Source organism: Aplidium turbinatum, chromosome 11, assembly GCF_918807975.1.
Source record: "Aplidium turbinatum chromosome 11, kaAplTurb1.1, whole genome shotgun sequence".
Taxonomy (NCBI): Eukaryota; Metazoa; Chordata; class Ascidiacea; order Aplousobranchia; family Polyclinidae; genus Aplidium; species Aplidium turbinatum.
This window is the reverse complement of record NC_137482.1, coordinates 2,438,887-2,462,257: the sequence shown is the minus strand read 5'-3', so window position 1 is coordinate 2,462,257 and position 23,371 is coordinate 2,438,887. Positions and strand designations below refer to the sequence as shown.

The 23,371-nt window shown below is 37.3% G+C and overlaps 1 protein-coding gene across 1 annotated transcript; it reads left to right on the top strand.

Moving 5' to 3' along the window:
* The first annotated feature begins 1,772 nt into the window (after positions 1-1,772).
* Positions 1,773-2,718, top strand: LOC145779699 (zinc finger BED domain-containing protein 5-like). The gene is made up of 3 exons (XM_082591335.1): positions 1,773-1,935; positions 2,168-2,248; positions 2,330-2,718. The coding sequence occupies exons 1-3, from the start codon at positions 1,773-1,775 to the stop codon at positions 2,716-2,718; spliced, it is 633 nt and encodes a 210-aa protein (XP_082447461.1).
* Positions 2,719-23,371: the final 20,653 nt, after the last annotated feature.

Below are 23,371 nucleotides of genomic sequence, written 5' to 3'. Positions count from 1 at the left end.
TTTATTCTATTAAAATCGGTTTGAAATGTCATAACCAAAAGAATCAACCATACCACAACTCGCAACTGCTGAACTTTTTCCACAACTGGGAGTAAAACTAGTATAATTCCCCTGACAAAAACAATAGAACTGGCAACTCTGGGAAACGTCAGGCATTTTCAGGAACTGGCAACTCTGGGAAACGTCAGGCATTTTCAGGAACTGGCAGACGTTTTCAAGAGTTGTCGGTCCGTAACCTTTACTTTCACTGTAATCGGCAAAATAGCCAAATTGAAACTGGCTACCCTGAGAATGGGTGTTTGGAGGTACGGTATCGCTTCAGATGACTTGACTTTAAGTGATTTTTTCATAATTGCATTTTTGCAGAACCTTTCCTAAGTTTTATAAAAGCAAAAACGTTCTAAACCTAGCCGACTTTTGCCAAAGTAAATAAATTCAAACTTGGGTAGCCGTAAAAGGCTCATTTCTAGATGTTTAAAAATTGACCTACTGTCTAAAAAACGCTCTTTTAGCCTAAAACACAACCAATCAAAGTTGCCAGATGTTTTTTTTCAATTTTCAGCTCAATTGTTTCTGAAAAATAGTCTTAATCGTCAAAAGTAATAAAAGAAGACCAAATGATGAGAAATTTGTGCAAAATCTAGTCAAAATCGAAAAAAAAAAAAACGGTAAAAATGAAACGAAATTGAACGAGAAAAACACGACTGCTAAAATTTTCCAACGACTTAAAAACAAACCAGCCCAATTTCGCGGAAAAACTGCGAAGCTGGCAACTTTGCAACCGGAACCATTACAAATAAAGTCACAGATAGGAGATAGCCCACAGTCACACCAAGGTTGCCAGATTTAAAATAATTTTGTAGCCAAACTTCAAGTAAAAAATAACCAAATACAGTAAAAATAGCCCAGTTTTAAATCGCATAATACTACATGAAAATGCAGTCGACTTTTTAAAACAGAAACGCTTGAAATGAAACTTATGAATTGCCCGAAAGTTAAGTGAACTGAGAGTGTGAACCTCCACTTCCACCCCTGATACTTTATAGCTTTCTTTCAACCAGATAGTTTTTTACCCAACTTCAAACACATCACTTTTTGATATGAATAAAAAAATTACTGTAACTAGTGGTTGGGAGCACTTGCTCACCCTCCCGTGCTCTTATCACTCTACCTCGTTTACACTTTTGAATAGAAGTTTTGCCTTTATCAATCAATCAATGGTTTATTTGTCGGGTACAGTAGGCTTCATGTTCGAAATACTCTATGCAAGTTGTACATGCACAGTAAAAGTGGCATAAGTTTCCGTGCTAACAAGGAGACAACGACCATACGGTCTAGGCTAAAGGTGAGCGAACTGTGGCCCTCGAGCTTAAACTTTTGGCCCGTGGTTAGGTTTGGATTTTATATGTGTGGCCACTAAACGATTTTCAGTTGTTTCGAGTTTGCAACGTTTAGTACCGTACAGTGGTTCTTAACCAGGGGGCGCGCTCCCGCATGGGGGCGTGAAGCATCTCTCAGGGGGGCGCGAGCTCTACAACAATTTCAATTTTTTTTTAATTATTTTTATGTCATAGGATCTATGCTGTTCGTCATATTTTGTATTTTATCTTACTTTATATTGTATTCAGTAATTCTTGCTTTATTAGTTAGACCAGAACTTTACAAAATTATTTTTCTTATTTTGTTGTTGGTAGCTTAGGCTACTGCTTACTCCTTGCATAATTCATCGTGGAGCCTTAGCGCATCCAGAACTAGCGCATCCATCCAGAACTATGCCTCCTGAAATGAAGGATGCATTGAACTTAGCTATCGAGGTGGTCAACTTTATAAAAGCCGGAGCCCTTAACATCCGTCTTTTTAAGCTACTGTGTAACGATATGCAGTCAGATCATAAAGCCTTGCTTTTCCACACGAATGTTCGATGGTTGTCCAAAGGTAACATGCTGAAAAGGCTTCATGAATTAGCCTACAAGAAGAAGTCACAATATTTTTGGAATCACAACAGAAGACGGAACTTTTGGCCAAGTTTCAGTCCGAAGGCTTTCAAGTAGCGCAAGCGTACCTCGTGGACATCTTTGAAGCATTGAATAGGCTACTCTCAACCTTAAGCTTCAAGGGAAAAACCTCAACATCATTAAGCATCATGACATCATTCGAACTTTTATAGCCAAACTCGACCTCTGGAAGAGTGGAATTGAACAAGGAAATCCAGCGAGCTTCAGTAACTTGGATTTTACTCTCAAAGAAGGTAACTTTGAGTCTGAGTTGAAGAAACAAATATAAACCCACCTTAATGAATTGAAAGCGGAGTTCATCAAATACTTTCCAGATCTGGATGAGAAGCGTGAAACTTGGAAGTTTATCAGAAACCCGTTTCAATGCGAAGTAGTTGATATTTTCGAAGAAGGACAAGAGGAGTTTTTTCAGATGAAGTGCAACTTCAAAGCTAAAGAAGACTTCAAAGAACTGGAACTTGAGACGTTCTGGGCCAATTACCTTCCTGTTTACCCTCTTATCGCGACTCGGGCTCTTCGATTTCTAACAATGTTTGGATCCACGTATCTTTGTGAAGCTGCATTTTCTACTCTCGTTGCTATCAAGACCAAGTACAGAAACAGGCTGAGAGTTGAAGGAGACTTACATTGTTCACTCTCTAGAGTTAAACCTCGCATTAAAAATCTAGTCGCTAAGCAGCAGTGTCAAGTAGTATCTCACTGATGTGCACAATAAACAGACAAAAATGCAATTTTTTTGATATGATACTTATTTAAAATCTAGGGGGGCGCGAGGCACATGACCATTATTGAAGGGGGGGCTTGATAGAAAAAAGGTTAAGAACCACTGGTTTAGTAGGTAAGCATTAGTTTTTGTTTAGCAACCCGACAAGTTCAATCAGTGTGAAATTAGGCTAACTGAGCGTCACTGGTCATTTATGGCGCAGGCTACTGGTACACATTCGTTATACAATATAGGGAACAATAGTTTTTTTTAATGAACGCAAGTAACGGTACGGGCACTTGACAGTACAGTAGTAGGCATATTGCTCCTTTTAAGGATATACGTTAGTTTTAGTTCTGACAGTGGCGTGGTGGCATAAAATGGAAGACGTTTTTTCCATCTTCCATCCTGAGATTTTCTTCCATTCCATCTTAAAAATGTTTCATTCCATCTCAGAAATCTTTTCCATCTTCACATTTTGTGATCTCCGCGTTGAATATGCCACAAATAAACCTAAAAACCATAGGCTAAATTTAAGCTAAAAATTTAACAGCAGTATTTTCCTAAGAATTACGTACCGTTTGAATTATTGTTTGAACGTACCGTTCGAATTATTTCAGCAAGCAAAGTAATATTTTGCATGTCTTGATAAAGCGTTAAAACGTTAATGATGGAAGATTGTCTTCCATCCCATCATCAAGATCTTCCATTCCTTTCCATCCTTGACATTTTCCATCTTCCATTCCAAAATCTGTCTTTCATTCCATTCCATCTTCCATCCCATTCCCTGCTGACAGTGCTGTTGCACGGGGAATTTCCCTCCCCCAATATTTTTAAATAAACAATTAACACTCTGTTATTAAAACTATACAAGCTAAACAAATGCTATAACTGTTTATACTTTATAGAAGTGATTGACAGCTCATTAGTTATGAATCTTTTATAATAAAATGAGCCCAGTAAAGCAGAGTAATGTATACTTTGCAACAGAAATGTTATTTCCACAATAGCAACCTTTGCATCAATTACATCCTGTCGTGGCGTTTGTTATAGAGTTGAAGACAAATGCTGTTCAATAGGCTCATAGCAAAGGCGTCTACCCTGGCACGAGCCAACGCGAAGGCTACTGCACTATCACTTACAAACTTTGAAGTGTTTCGTGACGGCTCAAACTTCTTCTGCACTTTTGCACCATTGGTTTTCCAACCAAAAACTTCAATTAAATTGACGAAATAGAACTGACTGGCTGGGATCAAAACATAAACATTAAGTAAAAGTTCCATACTCAGTTACTAAGCTTAGGGGGAATGAAAAGACAAGGTTCTTATTTGATTATTCTGCAAAATATCGGACATTATATTGCCTTAACTCACAATCAAAACAGTTTCTTTTTAAAGATGAAATTTGTGATTCAAGGCCATTTTTGCTTAAAAGTGTTGTCATTCAATACTCAATAGGTTGCTGAATAGGCTACTCTAGCCTACTAACTTCTAACAAAACGAACAGTTATAGCCTGCTTCTGTTCTGTAGCCTTTTAGTTAAACAACAAAACTACAGTAGCCATTGGCAATGAGCCTCAAATTTCGATTTGAGCTGCAGGAAGCGTAACCATTGTTCCTACACTGGCAACATCGCTTCTCACAACTACTTTTCTACGTTTATGAGGCATTTCTAAACGTTGTTCTAATGTAAAACTTATAAATCGCTGTTAGCTGAAACTTGCTAGGAGTCACAAATGGCTCTGGCTGAAAGTGGCCAATATCTCCTGATTGCGCGTGTTAAACATAGTCTTAACTTAACGCTTTTCTGAGAAAGCCTTCTCTAGTCCTGCTGTTCTTTTATGAAAAAATAGCTTTGGTTGTGTTTTCTCAACGACGTAAAAAAACACACTGGTTGCAAGTCAATTTATTTGTTTTGCAAGTGTCATGTAAAACATGGAATTGAAACTTCAAAATAAAATGTTGCATAATATGCTAAAGTATGTTGTTATAACTTACAATGAGTGACACAGTTAGAATGACTTTGAAGACAGATAAAAGGGCCGGGTCAACTCAAGTAAATTTATCTATTGCGACAGGGCTACACAATAAAGTGAATAAAATTCTTAAAATAGGGCTGGAACTGGGTCTAACTTCTAACCAACACAATTAGGAGGATAGCAAAAGGCGATAAGCCAGGCCGGGTTTTTAACCAGCAGAGATGCAGACACCACTAAGGAATAATAGTCCTCTTCACAGGGGTTGCGTGGATGCTGGGTCATTAGAGTCATCTATAATATGCTGAAAGAAGCTTTTTATGAGTTTTAATTTAACCAAATTTCTGAATTGTGACTGACGATGACTTTCAGCCATTGTAAGAGGTGTGCCAGAATTGGTTGGTGATTTCAAGGTTATGTCAACAAGAAAAAAGTTACTCAAATCACTATCATAAGCGGTCTTCTAGTCCAGCGATATTCAAACTTTTTTTTATCTTCGGCACACCAAAAAGTTGAATCAATGTATGCCCAAGGCAGTCACTAAGATGGACAGTGTGACGTTTCCGCTTATTGTTGCTGCCTATAAAATATTTAGTCCACTAGATGCCGCTGCATGCTCGAGAGTTGTCTTTAATTTCCCAGTTTATTCAAACGGTTAAAGAAACTCAGCAATTGGAGCGAGTGATCGCCGTAAAGTCTGAGAATTTGAACCACTTTTAACAATGATTTGACCAGGGATATCTAGAGAAGGGGATATGAAGGCTCGCAGCGATTGCCTTATTCTTATGACACTACCAGGGCGGTAGTTTGTAGTGCTTTAAACATGTGGTTCTTTTTAAAATCGTAGAGAGTTTTGTAGTGCAGCTGGTACAGTCAGCTACAGAAGACAGTTAGCAAATATTACGTAGAGCTTATTTAAAGAATACTTGTTTACAAAGACAGTTGAAAAGTTACCAGTAAGCTGTTTTTCTTAACAAAGCCTTTGCAGTCGGCTAGGTGTAAAGCAAGTATATGGGTAGTTGAATTAACAAGCAACCATGAGCATGCTGTGAATACCCAGGCCTGATGCTAATAGCGCAATGCAAGTTATCATAACAAGATTTATTAAACTACTATCGGTGCCAATTGTCATTTTACGATAAACAAAAGCCTTTCTATTGTCAAACATAAAAAAAGCCTTCGTATCCCCTTCTTTAGATATCCCTGCATTTGACGTCTGCAGACGTTAAATCAATATAAAAAGGACCGATTTTGCAGGCTGGGAAAGAATGTGATAAACTAGAGTTTTTTTTTTTAACCAGAAAATCAATCTGCAAACGTTGAATCAAAGTAAAAAACTGATTTGCTGGCTGGGATCGCGACAGTTACTTTATGTTTTCATTCGTCTTGAGAGATAGGCCTACTACGATGCTAAGCAGCCATGACCACCAGCGGAGAACTCATCAGTGCAATTCATTACAATAACCTCAACACCGCTTGCGCTTGATGTAGTATGAATATGAAAATTACTGTAACTTATTTATTGTAGGAAAAAATAATTTGTTACACAGTATTTTGTTTCTCGGCAGCCGATTTGTAGCAAGAATTGATTGATTGATTGAATCTTTATCCTCGGACTGGGAAAGCTTCTTGCAGAGCTTAATCCTGGCAGTTTCGCATACTTGTAGAGGCTTTGAATCACTGACGCAGGCCCGGTCACCGAGATTGACAGAGTGAAGTTTCCGATTGTTGAAGTCTTGTTGCCGGGGAACTATTCCATCCATTAGATGCCGCTGAATGGAGAGCAGTCCTTAACGTGCTTTGCTCAAGCGCACACCCCCAGAGTCGAACCAGCGCCGCTTGATCTTGAAGCTTCTTCGTTCCAGAAGTGATAGCGATAGACACGTGTTTCGCCCATGAGGTTGTTCTTTTTTTTCTTTTTTTTATCAGTACGGTGCGATAGTGGGTTTATCAGTATCGCACCGTAGTTGTTCAACTGTTTTATTTGCATCAACAGCGCACGGGTACAAAGGATTGACACTGCGAGAGAGCACAAACAAACATAGCCAGCAGGTCGAAGACTTTAAAAAACTGGACTGCCACACCCCGCGGCGGCAGGGAGCGGCGTGATTTAGGGGTGACGATGCACCCGAAGGGGTAAGTCCACCAGCTTAGGTCGCGGGGGCCAGGCTGGGGAGTCGAGGTACCTGTGGAGGTAGAGTGTGGATCGAAAACGTTACATGACTCGTCCGCAAATTTAGAATGGCGGAGCGGGCCAGGGAGTGGAAAGAAAAGAGCCAACAAAACCAGCAAGCGCCAGGGCAGAGGACACCGCGAAGAAAGGGGCGCTCCTCCCGGCTATCAGCACAAGGCCGAGCACTCACTAGCACAGCGAGCAGTTGCGATTCGCTAACCATAACGGTGTAGCTTCCACGCTAGCCATTCAGACCATCCAATCAACAATATGTTTCTCGGCAGCCGATTTGTAGCAAGAATTGAAAGCGATAGACTATTTGCCTAACCATAACCTTACTTTTTTTTTAAAACTTTTGTGCACCGCAAAAATTAATGTAAAGAAAAAAATTGACTTCGATTGGCGTCGAAGCGATGTCCTCACGAGCATAAGGCAAAAAGACGAAACCACTGAACCAAACACGCCAACAAAATTTATTGCATTCACACGGTCAGTGATGTACACGCATGCAAAAAATATTGACGCCGTCAGCGTAAACGCAAACGTTCGAAAAATCATACGCCGTATGCGTCAACGTAACTTGTAAAAAAGTTGGCGGCGTCAGCGTCAGCGCATACACGAGCATAAACTCATTTTGTTTGCTAGGTGCCAAACATTCACACGGTATAATCCACTCCAAACAAACAAGTTTTATTTTGAATTTCCATGAAGAAGCACAAGCATCTGAAAGTGTTCATTTGACATTTTGCTGTGTTTTGGTTCCAATATGTCTTTGCCCATTGAAAACATTCTTTCAACTGCAGCGCTGGAAGGTATTGGCGTGTTGTAGCGGAAAAAAATACATTAAAAAGTATGCGTTGATGCTATGCGCTAGAAAACTGCGAAAACTTTACGGCGTAGCCTCAAGCGCAAACTATCCAAAAAATGTGGCCGCAAGCGTTAGCGTAAACAAAAAGTCTACGCCGCACGTCTGCGGCGTATACGTACATCTCTGCACATGGTATAAATACAAACTCTAGTCTATGCGAAGTAACAAAAGTTCGTGGGAAAAAAAATTCGCGACCGGGCCTGCGTCAGTGATTCGAAGACTCTACATGTCTACTTCTGCAAGTATGCAAAACTGTCAGGATTAACCTCTGCAAAAAGCCTTCCCGGTCCGAGTATAAAGAATTCATTCAATCAATGCGTTGTCGTGATCAGTGCCGGATTAAGGGTCTGCTGGCCTGTAGGCACATTTTGTAAGTGGCCCGCAAATCATGGTTGCCACCTAAAAAATTACAATTATTAGTGTTGCAAAATAATTGTCACAAAGATCATTGTTGCAACTATAACACAAGGTATCGTGCAAAAACTTGGTCACATGCCTACCTAAATAACAACTTTGCGCGTTTTTGCGATTGAAAACGCGTTAACTAGTTTTTGGAGGTCAATCTTACGGAGTAGGTAGATCGCTTTCAATACACAAAAGTGCCAGTGTACCAACACGTTGTTGACACAGTTGGTCACAGCGGTAAACCATAATCTCTTCGTAGGAAAATTGTAACATAAGATTCCCGAATCCGTTCGTCTGTATGCAATGACCAAAAGAAACACTCTTCTGGAAACGTCAATTCAAGAATTGTATTTCTGTAAAAATAGTCTCAAAGCTGTCGAAATTGGGACGCAACACCGTACGCCTCTAAAGACTTGTCACTGCGATACAAACTACTTAGATAAAAGACGGAAATTTCGTCCAGCTGGCAGCACTAAGCAAAACAGTTAAATATGCGAATAACTTTCAAGCAACAATTTTACGAATGACGAGAATAATTTGCAATATCTCAAACGCACGTAAGCAGCTTTGTGACGTAATAATGATAACCAATGATAAGTTATTCAAGCATCTGTTCAAGCCTGGCCCACACCTGCTCAAGTCTAGCTCACACCTGCTCAAGTTTGGCTTACACTTGTTCAAGTAATTAAAGATTTAACGATGATGTAATGTTATGCTGCAGCTGCAAATGTTTTACAGGTCTTGCAAACGATTCTGCAATCTGCTCATTTTTAGCAATAGTCCATTACGTCAGACGCCAAGATTCAGTAGACCTGAACGGTTTTCGGTTTTATATGACGTTTGATATGAAAATTGTCCATAACAACAGTGTTGATCGTTTAACGTCTTTAATTTGTTTCAGTTGTGAAAACGAGCGTTCCCCCGAGCAATTCGTAGCCATTAGAGACAAGTAGGCTACATTCTAAGTGGTACTTCAGTGTTCGAAAATGCATTATAACCACAATCAATCAATCAATCATTTTATTTTTCGTCATTAACGCGTCCGGGACGAAAAAGATACTAACTACAAAAATCGATATAAACCTACCAGCACGTTAACGAACGGGAAAAGGTGGCAAAACCTTGAAAGGTTTAAAACGTGCCTGAATGAAAAATTATGTAGTAGGCTATATATCAGTAGTTAGCACGGCTACAAAACCCAAAAAAACAAATACCGTAGCAAAAAATAAAACAAAAACAGAGAGAAGCACACATGTAGTAATGAATGACAGCCTAATGAAAAGTGTTGTGGATTGAATTTGCCAGTTCCAATATTGATGTGGATAAGCAGTCATAATAATAATAATAGGATGGAGAAAGAAAACCGGACATAAAAGAAACCCATCCTCAGGCAAAAGCCGTTTCAATGTGGCCCAGGAGAGCAGGTGTTGAGCTTTTTCTATGGTTAGACTGCACATCACACAGTAGCCTAAGACGATTGAGGTTTGATATCCAGTTTAAGTTATTGTTTCTTGTCCCGGTAGGTGATGGAATGGATGAGCTGGTAGATGATGATGTCCTGATGGTGTTGATGAAGCTCTCATCCCCTTTTGCGACGTGTCGTGTTGATTATGGAGTACCGGTATTGCGTTTGCTGTTAATATCTAGCCTACAAACATAAAAGTACAGCACAAGTAGTGTGCACCATTTTAAACATCTTCTGGGCACTTCCTGTTGCTGTTGTTTCATCGCATCTTTGCTCTTTATAGTCTAAAAGTTATTTCTAATTTCTTGACGCAACACAACGCCACGTTTGTTTCGTTGCATCACCCAACAGAAATGCAAATTTTTAAAAACATCAAAAAATAAATGGCAACATGTTTCAACTCGTCTTTATTTGGTAGCCACTTTAACAAGTCGAAATTCTGCCACTGAAATTGACTACAATGCAACCGCCAACCAATCAGAACGTGTTATAAGAGGCTACCGTCCAATTGTGATCCTTCTAACATTCATCCAGAGAGTTAATGCTTGTTTTGTACTTTATTTGGTAATTGCAGAAGAAAAAGAGCAATAGCAGTGGTGAGAATCGAACACGCGTCAATGAAATGACTACTTTCTAGCCCTAACCCTATCCTAAGCCAACCAGCTGACAAAAAATCCATCACTTAATTTGCTTTCTATGATCTTCTTTTCGCCATTTTTACGTCACTTAAACCATAGCTTATGATTAGTTGGTGGTTTCATTCTAGTCAATTTCAGTGGCAGAATTTCGACTTGTTAAAGTGGCTACCTCTTTATTTAACGATTTTTGCAACCTTTAATTCATCTGGAAAAACAGAGCTATTAAGATAATAATTATGATAATAGTTTAGAAAATGATTATTTTGAAAACTGACTAAATTTCCACTGATTTTAAAGTGCCCTGGGTTTTTAACTGGCCTGTAGGCACGTGCCTACTTTTCCTAATGGTTAATCCGGCACTGGTCGTGATATCAGTGAAACTATGGCTCTGGTGATATTGTGAGAAAAAATAAACCAGTTGTTGTTTTGAACCATTGCGTTTGTGGCAACACTGAATTTTATCCAGATCAAAGTTAATCTGTGAGATCATAGCTTTTCCAAATGTAGTAATGAATGACACCACCGTCATTCTGGCAGAATAATTCTGCGCGATCCGCCTAAAAAAATGATCCGTAAAAATTTGCGCGATAAACAATGCGATGAAAGTAGCAACACTCGGAAGCTGATAAAATCACTTCTCGTTACCACATCAAAGCAAATCTTATATTTTTTCCATAGGAAAATGAACAGTGAACACAGAAATTTCAATGAAAAAGTCGGCTTGTCAAAAATAAAGCAAGTGCAACTACGAAAAGTAAAACATAAAATCGTATATTAAGACTGCTATATGTAATTTGGCAAGAAAAGTTAGCAACACAAAAACGTCTATAAAAATATTTTCCCGAAATATTTTTCGGAATTTTATTTTTGAATCGTGTTCAGAATTAAATTTACTTTCCAGGGGTGGCAATCCCGTGGTGCGACAGACGAAGGAAACGCGAGCAGAATGGTTTGAAAATGGGGTAAATATCTTACGTATTTAAAAATAAATAGAGATTTCAACGTTTATAGACGCCTTCAATCAAGCGTCTATAAAAATACTTTCCCGAAATATTTTTCGGAATTTTATTTTTGAATCGTGTTCAGAATTAAATTTCCTTTCCAGGGGTGTCAGTCTCGTGGTGCGGCAGACGAAGGAAACGCAAGCAGAATGGTTTAAAAATGGGGTAAATATCTTACGTATTTAAAAATAAATAGAGATTTCAACGTTTATATACGCTTTCAATCAAGCGTCTATAAAAATATTTTCCTGAAATATTTTTCGGAATTTTATTTTTGAATCGTGTTCAGAATTAAATTTCCTTTCCAGGGGTGTCACTCTCGTGGTGCGGCAGACGAAGGAAATGCGAGCATAATGGTTTAAAAATGGGGTAAATATCTTACGTAGCCTATTTAAAAATAAATAGAGATTTCAACGTTTATAGACGCCTTCAATCAAGCGTCTATAAAAATACTTTCCCGAAATATTTTTCGGAATTTTATTTTTGAATCGTGTTCAGAATTAAATTTCCTTTCCAGGGGTGTCACTCTCGTGGTGCAGCAGACAAAGGAAACGCGAGCAGAATGGTTTAAAAATGGGATAAATATCTTACGTAGCCTATTTAAAAATAAATAGAGATTTCAACGTTTATATACGCCTTCAATCAAGCGTCTATAAAAATACTTTCCCGAAATATTTTTCGGAATTTTATTTTTGAATCGTGTTCAGAATTAAATTTCCTTTCCAGGGGTGTCACTCTCGTGGTGCAGCAGACGAAGGAAACGCGAGCAGAATGGTTTAAAAATGGGGTAAATATCTTACAAAGCCTATTTAAAAATAAATAGAGATTTCAACGTTTATAGACGCCTTCAATCAAGCGTCTATAAAAATACTTTCCCGAAATATTTTTCGGAATTTTATTTTTGAATCGTGTTCAGAATTAAATTTCCTTTCCAGGGGTGTCAGTCTCGTGGTGCGGCAGAGAAAGGAAACGCAAGCAGAATGGTTTAAAAATGGGGTAAATATCTTACGTATTTAAAAATAAATAGAGATTTTGACGTTTATAGACGCCTTCGATTAAGCGTTTATAAAATTACTTTCCCGAAATATTTTTCGGAATTTTATTTTTGAATCGTGTTTAGAATTAAATTTGCTTTCCAAGGGTGGCTATCCCGTGGTGCGGCAGACGAAGGAAACGCAAGCAGAATGGTTTGAAAATGAGGTAAATATCTTAGGTAGGCCTATTTAAAAATAAATAGATATTTTGACGTTTATAGACGCCTTCGATTAAGCATCTATAAAAATACTTTCCCGAAATATTTTTCGGAATTTTATTTTTGAATTGTGTTTAGAATTAAATTTACTTTCCAGGGGTGGCAATCCCGTGGTGCGGCAGACGAAGGAAACGCGAGCAGAATGGTTTGAAATTGGGGTAATTATCTTACGTATTTAAACATAAATAGAGATTTTGACGTTTATACACGCCTTCCATTAAGCGTCTATAAAAATACTTTCCCGAAATATTTTTCGGAATTTTATTTTTGAATCGTGTTCAGAATTAAATTTCCTTTCCAGGGGTGGCAATCCCGTGGTGCGGCAAACGAAGGAAACGCGAGCAGAATGGTTTGAAAATGAGACAAATATCTTATGTATTTAAAAATAAATAGAGATTTTGACGTTTATAGACGCCTTCGATTAAGCATCTATAAAAATACTTTCCCGAAATATTTTTCGGAATTTTATTTTTGAATCGTGTTCAGAATTAAATTTCCTTTCCAGGGATGGCAATCCCGTGGTGCGGCAGACGAAGGAAACGCAAGCAGAATGGTTTGAAATTGGGGTAATTTTCTTACGTATTTAAACATAAATAGAGATTTTGACGTTTATACACGCCTTCCATTAAGCGTCTATGAAAATACTTTCCCGAAATATTTTTCCGAATTTTATTTTTGAATCGTGTTCAGAATTAAATTTACTTTCCAGGGGTGGCAATCCCGTGGTGCGGCAGACAAAGGAAACGCAAGCAGAATGGTTTGAAAATGAGACAAATATCTTATGTATTTAAAAATAAATAGAGATTTCAACGTTTATATACGCCTTCAATCAAGCGTCTACAAAAAATACTTTTCCGATACACTGGTGATACGTGACGTATTCCAGTGTCAATGTCATATCAGAGTGCTCTAATAACAATGGCAATGACGATTCGCTAAAAAACTCGGCAGGGTCATGTTGCAAGTCCAGTGGAAATTTACTTCTTAAATCATTCAACGTGTTTTTAAGTAGTTTTTCTTCTACGTTTCTGTTAACAATAAGGTTATGCATTATTAGAAATAAATTTCTGTCCAGTTTTGCAATACCTTTGTCGCTTTCCAGCCACGATATTGGCACATCACATGTTATAATTACAAATTTAAGCGCTTGCAATGCAACGTTCAACCAACAGGAGTTACCTACATTTACTAAGCCAGGAGGAAGATTGCTATTAGGAGTTCCAGATAGAATCATTAAATCGGGATGAGCTTTGATAGCGTTTGTAACGATGTAATATATCATCCAATGTCGATAGGTTGTGAAAAAATCAACATCCAAATTTCTTTGGTTAAGCTTTTCATCGCTGTTGTTGCAGAGAATATCCGCTGTCATGCAAACGGCCACTCCACAAGTATTGTTGTCTGGTTGCATCAAAATGTGTTTAGTGTCTACGGTACAATCATCCTTACATAGCCCGTAATCAACGAAGACATTTAATAAACAATCTACGCCGTCACGAAAGAACTTTGAAACATCACTGGACATGCCATTGTTAAATGAATCATAGCAATGTAAGAACTCCTTTTGGATGGAAAAATGTAACAAACGAAAATGACCATTGCACAAGAAAGGAAGAAGAACGACGGGTCGCAGTTTGTCCTCGTTTTCTATCATAGCCGTTTTGAAAAATTTTATTGACTTTACGGGTGTCCCTTGAAGAAGCTTGCTTGTGGAATCGCAGTCTAAAACCCCTATGGCGTTAATGTTGCTCGGTCCATTGACTTTTAGCAAAATGTAAGCGTCTACCAGACGTTTGCTTAGCCAACCAACGGCCGATGGATTTGTATAGTGCTTTTCCAATTCGCTCTTGATTTTCCTACAGGGGTTATTACACGCCGTAAGTAAATCTAGCCAAGACACTTCGTGGTTTTTGTCTATTACGAGAGCGGTATCAGATAAACAGTTACGATTTATTGCTAAACTGTGCCACACCTTAGTTGAGAATTCCTTCATGTACTCGAAATCTTTTCTTATAGCAGTCCAAAAGTCATTTATCCGTGTATCATCACACATAGGGGTTACAAAAGCAGTGTTTTTATAAACAACCGATGTGGACATGGACTCACTTATGACATTGACGTATCGAATATGCTTTTTTGATTCATTGTTAGTGTAAAACCCAGTTGAACGACGTTTTTTTGGTTTTCTAAATTTAGAAACTACCAGACTAGTGCAATGGTTTGACTGATCTTTCAATGTTTGGTCGCTTTTGTTTTTGGAAGAAATGTGAGGTTTTCTGTAACCTTGGTGGATATAATGTGCAGAGTATATTTTTTCACTAGTTCTGATTTCATTTTCATATTGTTCCACAAAATTATCGATACTTACAACTCGCTTTCCTTTTAAATAAATTTGTTTCAAATCCCAAAAATGCTGCTCAATGATTCCTTGAGTTAAGTTTTCCCGAGAAATATTTCTTAATTCGGAAGAAATAACATTTTTAAACCAAGAGGAATACCGAAAGTAGAGTTGATCATTTGGGCGTTGATGATGAGACGAATGCCGGGATAAGTCTCCCAGAATTAGCTGCGAAGTTGTACTAATTCGACTTAAAACAATTCGAATGAGTTGGGAACAAAAGGTTTTGTCCATATAAACATTTTCGTGCTTTAGCTTTGAATTGCAATGGTTAAGGTGATACGAAAAGTTATTAGAATCTAAAAAAGCGACAAGTCGGTTATGGTAGCGTAAGTAAAATGGAGATTTCAATTCTTGTTGTTGATCCTCACCCATGCTGGTATGAAAATGGTCAGTCAGGTCGTTTACATCGGTTTCTTCAAATTCATTTGTTACTTTTGATTTAGTTTCGTAAGGTTTAACGCCTTGATGCAGTCTGTTAAAATGATAGTCCACTTGAAAAGACGTTCGTTCGCAATTGGTTACCCAAATAATGCTTTCCATTATTTCGTCCAGTTCACGCAGGGTTGTACATGCAAATAACAACGAAATCCAATGCATTGCAGTCAATCTTTGTTGTTTATGTTTGTAATGTTTTTTTGCCATAACTTTAACTGCACGCATGGCATGACTCAAACAATTGTGAACGAAGGTTTTTTCTAAGTCGTACGTTATTGCCTCGCCTGTAACTACTCTCCAGCATCTGTTGTAATAATCTAACCTTGTCTCATTGCACATAGCACTTAATACAGCATTCCACATAGCCATGGAACCGTCAATCATCATCAATGCCGGCTTTTTTACTTTCCCGCAAATTTTTACAGTGTCCATTAAAAATTTTCCCAGAAAACTCCGTATACTCTCAGAAATATGAGTTGTTGCGATGTTTGTTGCCACCGGGAGCGCTGGACCCCCGGTGTACGGGCTTCTCACTAAAAGCGAATAAATTTGAAAGTCTTTTTCACCTTCTTGTTTTCTGACAATACTTCCAGTTGCGTCGAAATAAACTACATCAATGGGGCATAAATCTCGATAAAACTTCACTTGTGGCAAAGTATTTTTATAATTTCGGGAAAGTATTTTCATAGACGCTTGATTGAAGGCGTATATAAACGTTGAAATCTCTATTTATTTTTAAATACGTAAGATATTTATCCCATTTTCAAACCATTCTGCTCGCGTTTCCTTCGTCTGCCGCACCACGAGACTGACACCCCTGGAAAGGAAATTTAATTTTGAACACGATTCAAAAATAAAATTCCGAAAAATATTTCGGGAAAGTATTTTTATAGACGCTTGATTGAAAGCGTCTATAAACGTTGAAATCTCTATTTATTTTTAAATACGTAAGATATTTACCCCATTTTTAAACCATTCTGCTTGCGTTTCCTTCGTCTGCCGCACCACGAGAGTGACACCCCTGGAAAGGAAATTTAATTCTGAACACGATTCAAAAATAAAATTCCAAAAAATATTTCAGGAAAGTATTTTTATAAACGCTTGATTGAAGGCGTATATAAACGTTGAAATCTCTATTTATTTTTAAATAGGCTACGTAAGATATTTACCCCATTTTTAAACCATTCTGCTCGCGTTTCCTTCGTCTGCCGCACCACGAGAGTGACACCCCTGGAAAGGAAATTTAATTCTGAACACGATTCAAAAATAAAATTCCAAAAAATATTTCAGGAAAGTATTTTTATAAACGCTTGATTGAAGGCGTATATAAACGTTGAAATCTCTATTTATTTTTAAATAGGCTACGTAAGATATTTACCTCATTTTTAAACCATTCTGCTTGCGTTTCCTTCGTCTGCCGCACCACGAGAGTGACACCCCTGGAAAGTAAATTTAATTCTGAACACGATTCAAAAATAAAATTCCGAAAAATATTTCGGGAAAGTATTTTTATAGACGCTTGATTGAAGGCGTCTATAAACGTTGAAATCTCTATTTATTTTTAAATACGTAAGATATTTACCCCATTTTTAAACCATTCTGCTCGCGTTTTCTTCGTCTGCCGCACCACGGGATCGCCACCCCTGGAAAGGAAATTTAATTCTGAACACGATTCAAAAATAAAATCCCGAAAAATATTTCGGGAAAATATTTTTATAGACGTTTTTGTGTTGCTAACTTTTCTTGCCAAATTACATATAGCAGTCTTAATATACGATTTTATGTTTTACTTTTCGTAGTTGCACTTGCTTTATTTTTGACAAGCCGACTTTTTCATTGAAATTTCTGTGTTCACTGTTCATTTTCCTATGGAAAAAATATAAGATTTGCTTTGATGTGGTAACGAGAAGTGATTTTATCAGCTTCCGAGTGTTGCTACTTTCATCGCATTGTTTATCGCGCAAATTTTTACGGATCATTTTTTTAGGCGGATCGCGCAGAATTATTCTGCCAGAATGACGGTGGTGAATGACGGTGGTAGGAACAGTGCTTCCACTTTGAAGGATTTTATCCCGAAATCGGGATTTTTCAACGCTTCGAAGGATAAAAAAGGGATTTGAAGAAAAGAAGGATTTTTTAGGGATTTTTAACAATTTTACAAGGAAATTTTGTCTTAAAAAGGGTTTTGTTTTTTTTAGCAATTTTAAAGAAAATTTTATTCATATTCCCTTTCAAAAGTTCTAAAAACGACTGGAATAACGATGATCAGCTGGTTTCCGTCGCCACTCGCCATCCGGAAACCCTCTCATTCTCTTTTCTTTCACCCATTCTCGCCTTTCCGTCGCTTCTCGCTTGGTTGATTTGTATTCTGGCATTTTGGGAATTGGAGACTTGGAGTTTAGACGTAAGTTCAGTTAGCGAGTTAGTTTTAATTCTTTTAGTTAAAATTTGGTAGTCCGTTGATTTACGGTTGAATTTGAATAGCAATGACAAAGTTTAGTGAGCTTCGACGTACAGTGGCATGATAAGCTTAGGCTAGAGGTATCTTTTCGGTTTAGAAAAGTTAGTTATAGCCTATGCTAATCTATTATGGCGTGATAATACTAGAGCTAGCTAGGCTGTGTGTAGGATATGTATAGTGTACAAAGTCAGACCGAGTCAGTATCATGAATAGGCCTAGTATCTTAAAGTTTTTCATCAGTCCCAGATGATTGTGAAGATGTTACTGACAAGGAGAAAAAAGAGATAGCCTAGCCTATAGAGTTGAACAAGTTAGCACATCAAGGAAAACCAAACTAGACACAAAAAATAAATTTATTAATGGATGGATATTGGATACGGTAATTCGTTACTGGACATTTACCACCTGTATATTTTCAGTGTTAGGGAGAAGTTAGGAGTCTGGGTGGGAAAGATTAGAGTGGTACCGGCACCGTAATTGGTAAATGATGTCCAGGACTCCAGGTGGTAAATGTCCCAGAACCGACTAACTGACAAGCAGTTTTTTGGCTGGACAGTGAACAAAGGAAGTAAACCATGTTATTGTAAAATATGTGTAGCCTACTATTCTAGTAAAACAACGTTGCTTGGACATATTGAGCTATAAACAATAGGCATGAATAGGCCTAGGCCTGAACTTTCATCAGCTTCAGATGATTGTGAATATGTTACTGATGAAGACAGAGAAAAAAGATGTAGAGTTGATAAAGTTAGTGCATCAAATAAAACCAAAACTGCATACAAAAATTAATTTGTTAAAGGATGGCAAACTGACAAGCGGTTTTCAGGCTGGATATTGAATAAAGACAGCAAACCATATTGCAAAGTATGTGGCACTTTTGTGTACTGTACCAAAACAGGGTTAATTCGGTACGCTGCTACAGAAAAGCATCAAGCTAACTTTAATTCGGCAAGAAACACTGTAGGGGTCTCGGCAATGTTCGAAAGAAATAATGACACTAAATCTAATGACATTGAAATAAAATGATGCTCAGATTCCATCCTATAGCAGGCCTACTCAACAGTATGTTCTGATTCATAAAGTTATGAAATATGTGTAATTTCTTATAATAACTAAAATGACAACCTTTATTCAGGTGATACTTTTGAAGTACCAGTCGGTAATAAATTTCATGAACAGCAAGGGCAACGCTGATGCAGAGTCAGTCTTAGAAATTTAATTTTGTATCAAGATTATCACCTATTCAGTCTGTTCCAATGACTATTGTTCCTCTGTAGCCTGAATGAGTGTAATTTGGCTCATTTTGCCTTTTTTTTCACCACTTAGGCTACATATGCAGTGCCAGTGTTCACTGTTCACAATTAGTAGGCTAATGTTTTTAATAACTGAGTCTGAGTGTTAAGAGTATTAACTGAATGTTACTGTGCTCCTATGATGTAATCATGTGGTGTTTATACTACAGCAGGTGTGAATGTGTTGAGATACTTCTTGTGTGGTGTATTATTTATATTTCCTGCCATAATGCCACTGGACATTAATATGTCAAATTTATGGTATTAGATTGGGTTTGTCAACTAAATCAGCCATGCTACTGCCTGCAAGGTGTTGTTGTTTGTAGCAATTGGAATAGCCAACCGTACCACTTCTTCAATTCACTGATTTTCTGTTCTTTCAGGTTAAAACGTAACTTAGGTGAGATTAAAAACTTTAAAGTTGCATTGGCACCTTTTTTAACTTAAATAACGTCAAAAATAACATCGCCTATCAAGGAAATTTTGAAAGATTTCCGACTGAGAAAAAAGGGATTTTTCAGGACAAAAAAGGAAATTGAAGAGGATTTATCAATTGTCAGAAGTGGAAGCACTGGGTATGAATGACAGCCTAATGAAAAGTGTTGTGGATTGAATCTGCCAGTTCCAATATTGATGTGGATGAGCAGTCATAATAATATCAATTGTTTCGCTTGTTGCATGTTTATTAGAGTACGGTATGCGTTGAAAATGTTTAGTGTTAGAGAGATAAATATGCATGGGTTACAAGGTAGGCTACTAGGCCTATACAGTAGAATTTGCCTATAGTGACACCTGAAGGGACCGCGGAAAAAGTGTCACCATAACCGAAGTGTCACTATAGCCGAATTCTACTCAACCATAGCCGTACGAGCCAGGAGGGCAGCTGCCCCCCCTGTTGTTTCAAAACGTCGCAAATTCGGGCAAAATCTGGCAATTATTAGGGCAAAAATTGCTTTATGAAAAGCTTCAAAATTGCATGAATTAAGAAATATATACTACAAATTAATATCTTTTACCTATCAAACTAAGTACAGCCTCTTATTTGCGCAAGAAATGTGCCGCAAAATTTTCATTTGGCACACCCGTATTAATGTATTGTATGGTGATCAAACTGTAGTACGAAATGCATTTAACCAACTGCATCATGGCAATTTGGGCAGCCACCAAAATATGTCTCTAATACTTTTGTGAAACTGCCCAAATTAAAACACAAAATTTGCTATATATATAGCTAATTTTATTAATTTTTACAAATGCATCATGTTGATTTGGGCAGCTGAAAACATGACATTATCTGATGAAACTGATTAGTCTGTTTATGCAACTGCCCAAATTAGCGTGAGGCAGTTTCCCCAAAATGAACAAATTTATTAATTTTTCCCATTTACATAACTGTATCGTTTAGATTCGGGCAACAAAAAAATATGAAATTATCTGATCATAGTCTATTTATAAAACTGCCCAAATTGGCATGATGCAGTTGCCTCGGCATCACAATTTACAAAGTCTTTAATTTTTTTCATAACAGGCTATTCATAAATGCATCATCTTGATTTGGGCAACTACAAAATATGAATTTATATAAATCTGGTGAATACTTTTATAAAACAATTCGGGTGGAGAGGTTACAGTACTTTTTCAACCATAAACGGACATAGATAAGAGTCATTCCATTATAATTCAACAAATGGTGAACACCACCATCTCTTAGACAAATGGTGAACAGTTCACCATATCAAGTATATAATTGTTTTTTTGATGTTTTAATAGCATAATTGAATTCCTCACCCATGAGAACATGGGAATAGACATTTTGTTCATCATAATTGGACAAGAAATGGTGACTTTAGAACATTTTTCCAAAATATTCCCATGCACAATGGCGCCACTAGTGGCAAAAATGTCAAATTTTAAATTACGATAACTTCAAAACGACACAAGGTAACAAAAAAATTCCAACAGTTTTGAATATTATTCTAAAATATGTACCAAATATGTAAAAATGAAGAAAATCTAAGAGGTAGTGGTGTAAAATTTCTTCAAAATTTGTTGAATTATAATGGAATGACTCATAAGCAACACCATAACATTTAACAAAAAAATGTTATACTGTATTATACCTGTTAAATGTACGGTAATGTTAGTGTTGTGGTGTTGCTTAGCTTTTTTGTTCACTTTTATTAAACTACTCAAATTAAAATGATGCAGTTGCGCCCCAAAATAGAAAATAAATATTCAGTTTGTTAATGCAACTGTGTCATGTTAATTTCACCAACATTTAAAATGCTACTGCTGAAGTATATAATGCGGTACTCCTAAATGTTACTCCTATCTACCATGCCAAAGTGCAGAAGCATCGAGCAGTGCACAAGCAAGGTATATTCCAATATGAATTCAGTTGTTCAATCTTGATTACTTTGGTAAGAAATTCTAGCTAGCTGGTGATCTTGTTATGTTAGTTTTTCACTGTTATCATGCACTGCATATAATACATTATATTTGGGCAATTTCTATAAAAGCGTGCAGATTTGGGCAAATTTACGTTCTGCCCCCCCAAAATGGTTTGGTCTCGTACGGCTATGTTCTCAACTGTTGCGTATGCAAACAGGATGAGGAGGAGCTATTCCAAGTTGTTTAGTGGTCAAGCCATGGCCTCCCCACACAGCCACAAGCTTAGTCGCTTTTGTGGGATTTGTCCATAGGGTGGTTGTGTCCAGGGAAGTTGGGAGCTTGGAGCATTCAAAAGGGTGTCTTGGAGGTGTGGAGGGTGGTTTTGCATTGTTTGCTACAATCTTCTTCAATTAAATATTTAATGAGCCTATTTTAACTTATAAATATACAAAACATCATCAGGGGAACTTGGCATAGCACACTTGCAATTAAAAATAGTACTGATTTTCAGACACAAGCTTTTGTTTTCACTTTGTGAGGTGAAATACTCAATAAGCCATTAATTTTATTTCTGATATCAATTCTCCTTGAAAATACCTTTAAAATGATGCATTGCATCATGTGATTGTAACTAGTGAGCACCATGAGTTATTTATGATCAAAAATTATGTTCCGCATGATTGAGCACAATTGGGGCTACAAATAAACATGAGGTTAAAGGTCAAAGGTGATGGTCAAAAGCTTTAGTTTTGAGTGATATGGCTTAAGAAGTACATATATGTCTTACAATACCTGAAAATATCAATCAGTACAATTTCTTATGAGCTGAGAAATATCTTCTTATAGTTAAATTTGTGAAAGCGAAATGGATTTTACGCTTCAGCGATCACAAAAAGCAGTCAACTTTAAGTGGCCGTAACTTTTGTTTTAGTTGACCGATTTAAAAAAAAATTAGTTTGAAATCAGGAAGAAAAGTTTTATCAGTGTGTGAATTTTCATTAAAATCTGAGAGGGTGGGTTACATGGTCTGGATCACTTGACATGGAATGACGACCCTATAGCCAAAGTCACTATAGGCGAATTCTACTGTATTAATTTGACAAACGATGATAGACAATACATTATTAAGCTTATTACAGCCTACATTTATTAGTTATTGCTCTGCTATGCACTGAATGATGATTTCAGCAACCACAGTGAGTGTGTCAATGTGTCACGTGGGCCTAGTTTGCATTTATGCATTTCAATGCAGATTCAAGATAACACATGACAAGTCAGGGTGTTTGTTATGTAGGGACCAAAAGTGCTATAAGAGGTGATTAGCCAGTATTGCATTTGTACAGTAGTGGTCTGAACATTAAGTTTACAGGAAGTGGCTATTTTTCCACACTTAATGCCATGGTTACAATCGGGTGTTGCTAAAGTTAGGATTAAAGTTAGGAAGAGTTAAGGTAAGGGCCAGAGTTAGGAAGAAGATTAGGGTTTTGATCTTTGCCCAAGACTAAAAAAAAGTTCCAAAATACAAGTTTTTGTTTTCAACAGCTTTAAACTTTTCTAAAATTAGGGTAGAATTCTTTATCTGGCAACACTATTGAGGCTATTATTACACTATATAGTGTAAATATAGCCACACCCTAAGCTTTAAGCTACTGAATTTATTGAATCCATTTTGTAAACTACTTTTACAAAAGTGTGAATCTGTCATGTGGTGAAACACTTTTAGAATCAAATGACAGGCAAAAATTTACTCCGGATCTGTTTTGGATCCGGATCTTAGATATCTACAAATTGCCAGATCCGGATCTCAAAAGGCAAAAACAAGATTGGATCGGGATCCTAAACATCTTGGATCCAAACACCATTGCTATATACCCTAGATTCAGAGAATACATTTAT

Excerpts from the sequence above, each read along its gene's own strand:
- LOC145779699 (XM_082591335.1), top strand. The coding sequence starts at position 1,773 with ATGCCTCCTGAAATGAAGGATGCATTGAACTTAGCTATCGAGGTGGTC. Across the intron at positions 1,936-2,167 it reads TGTTCGATGGTTGTCCAAAG|CCAAACTCGACCTCTGGAAG; the intron begins GTAACATGCTGA and ends GAACTTTTATAG. Across the intron at positions 2,249-2,329 it reads GGATTTTACTCTCAAAGAAG|ATCTGGATGAGAAGCGTGAA; the intron begins GTAACTTTGAGT and ends AATACTTTCCAG.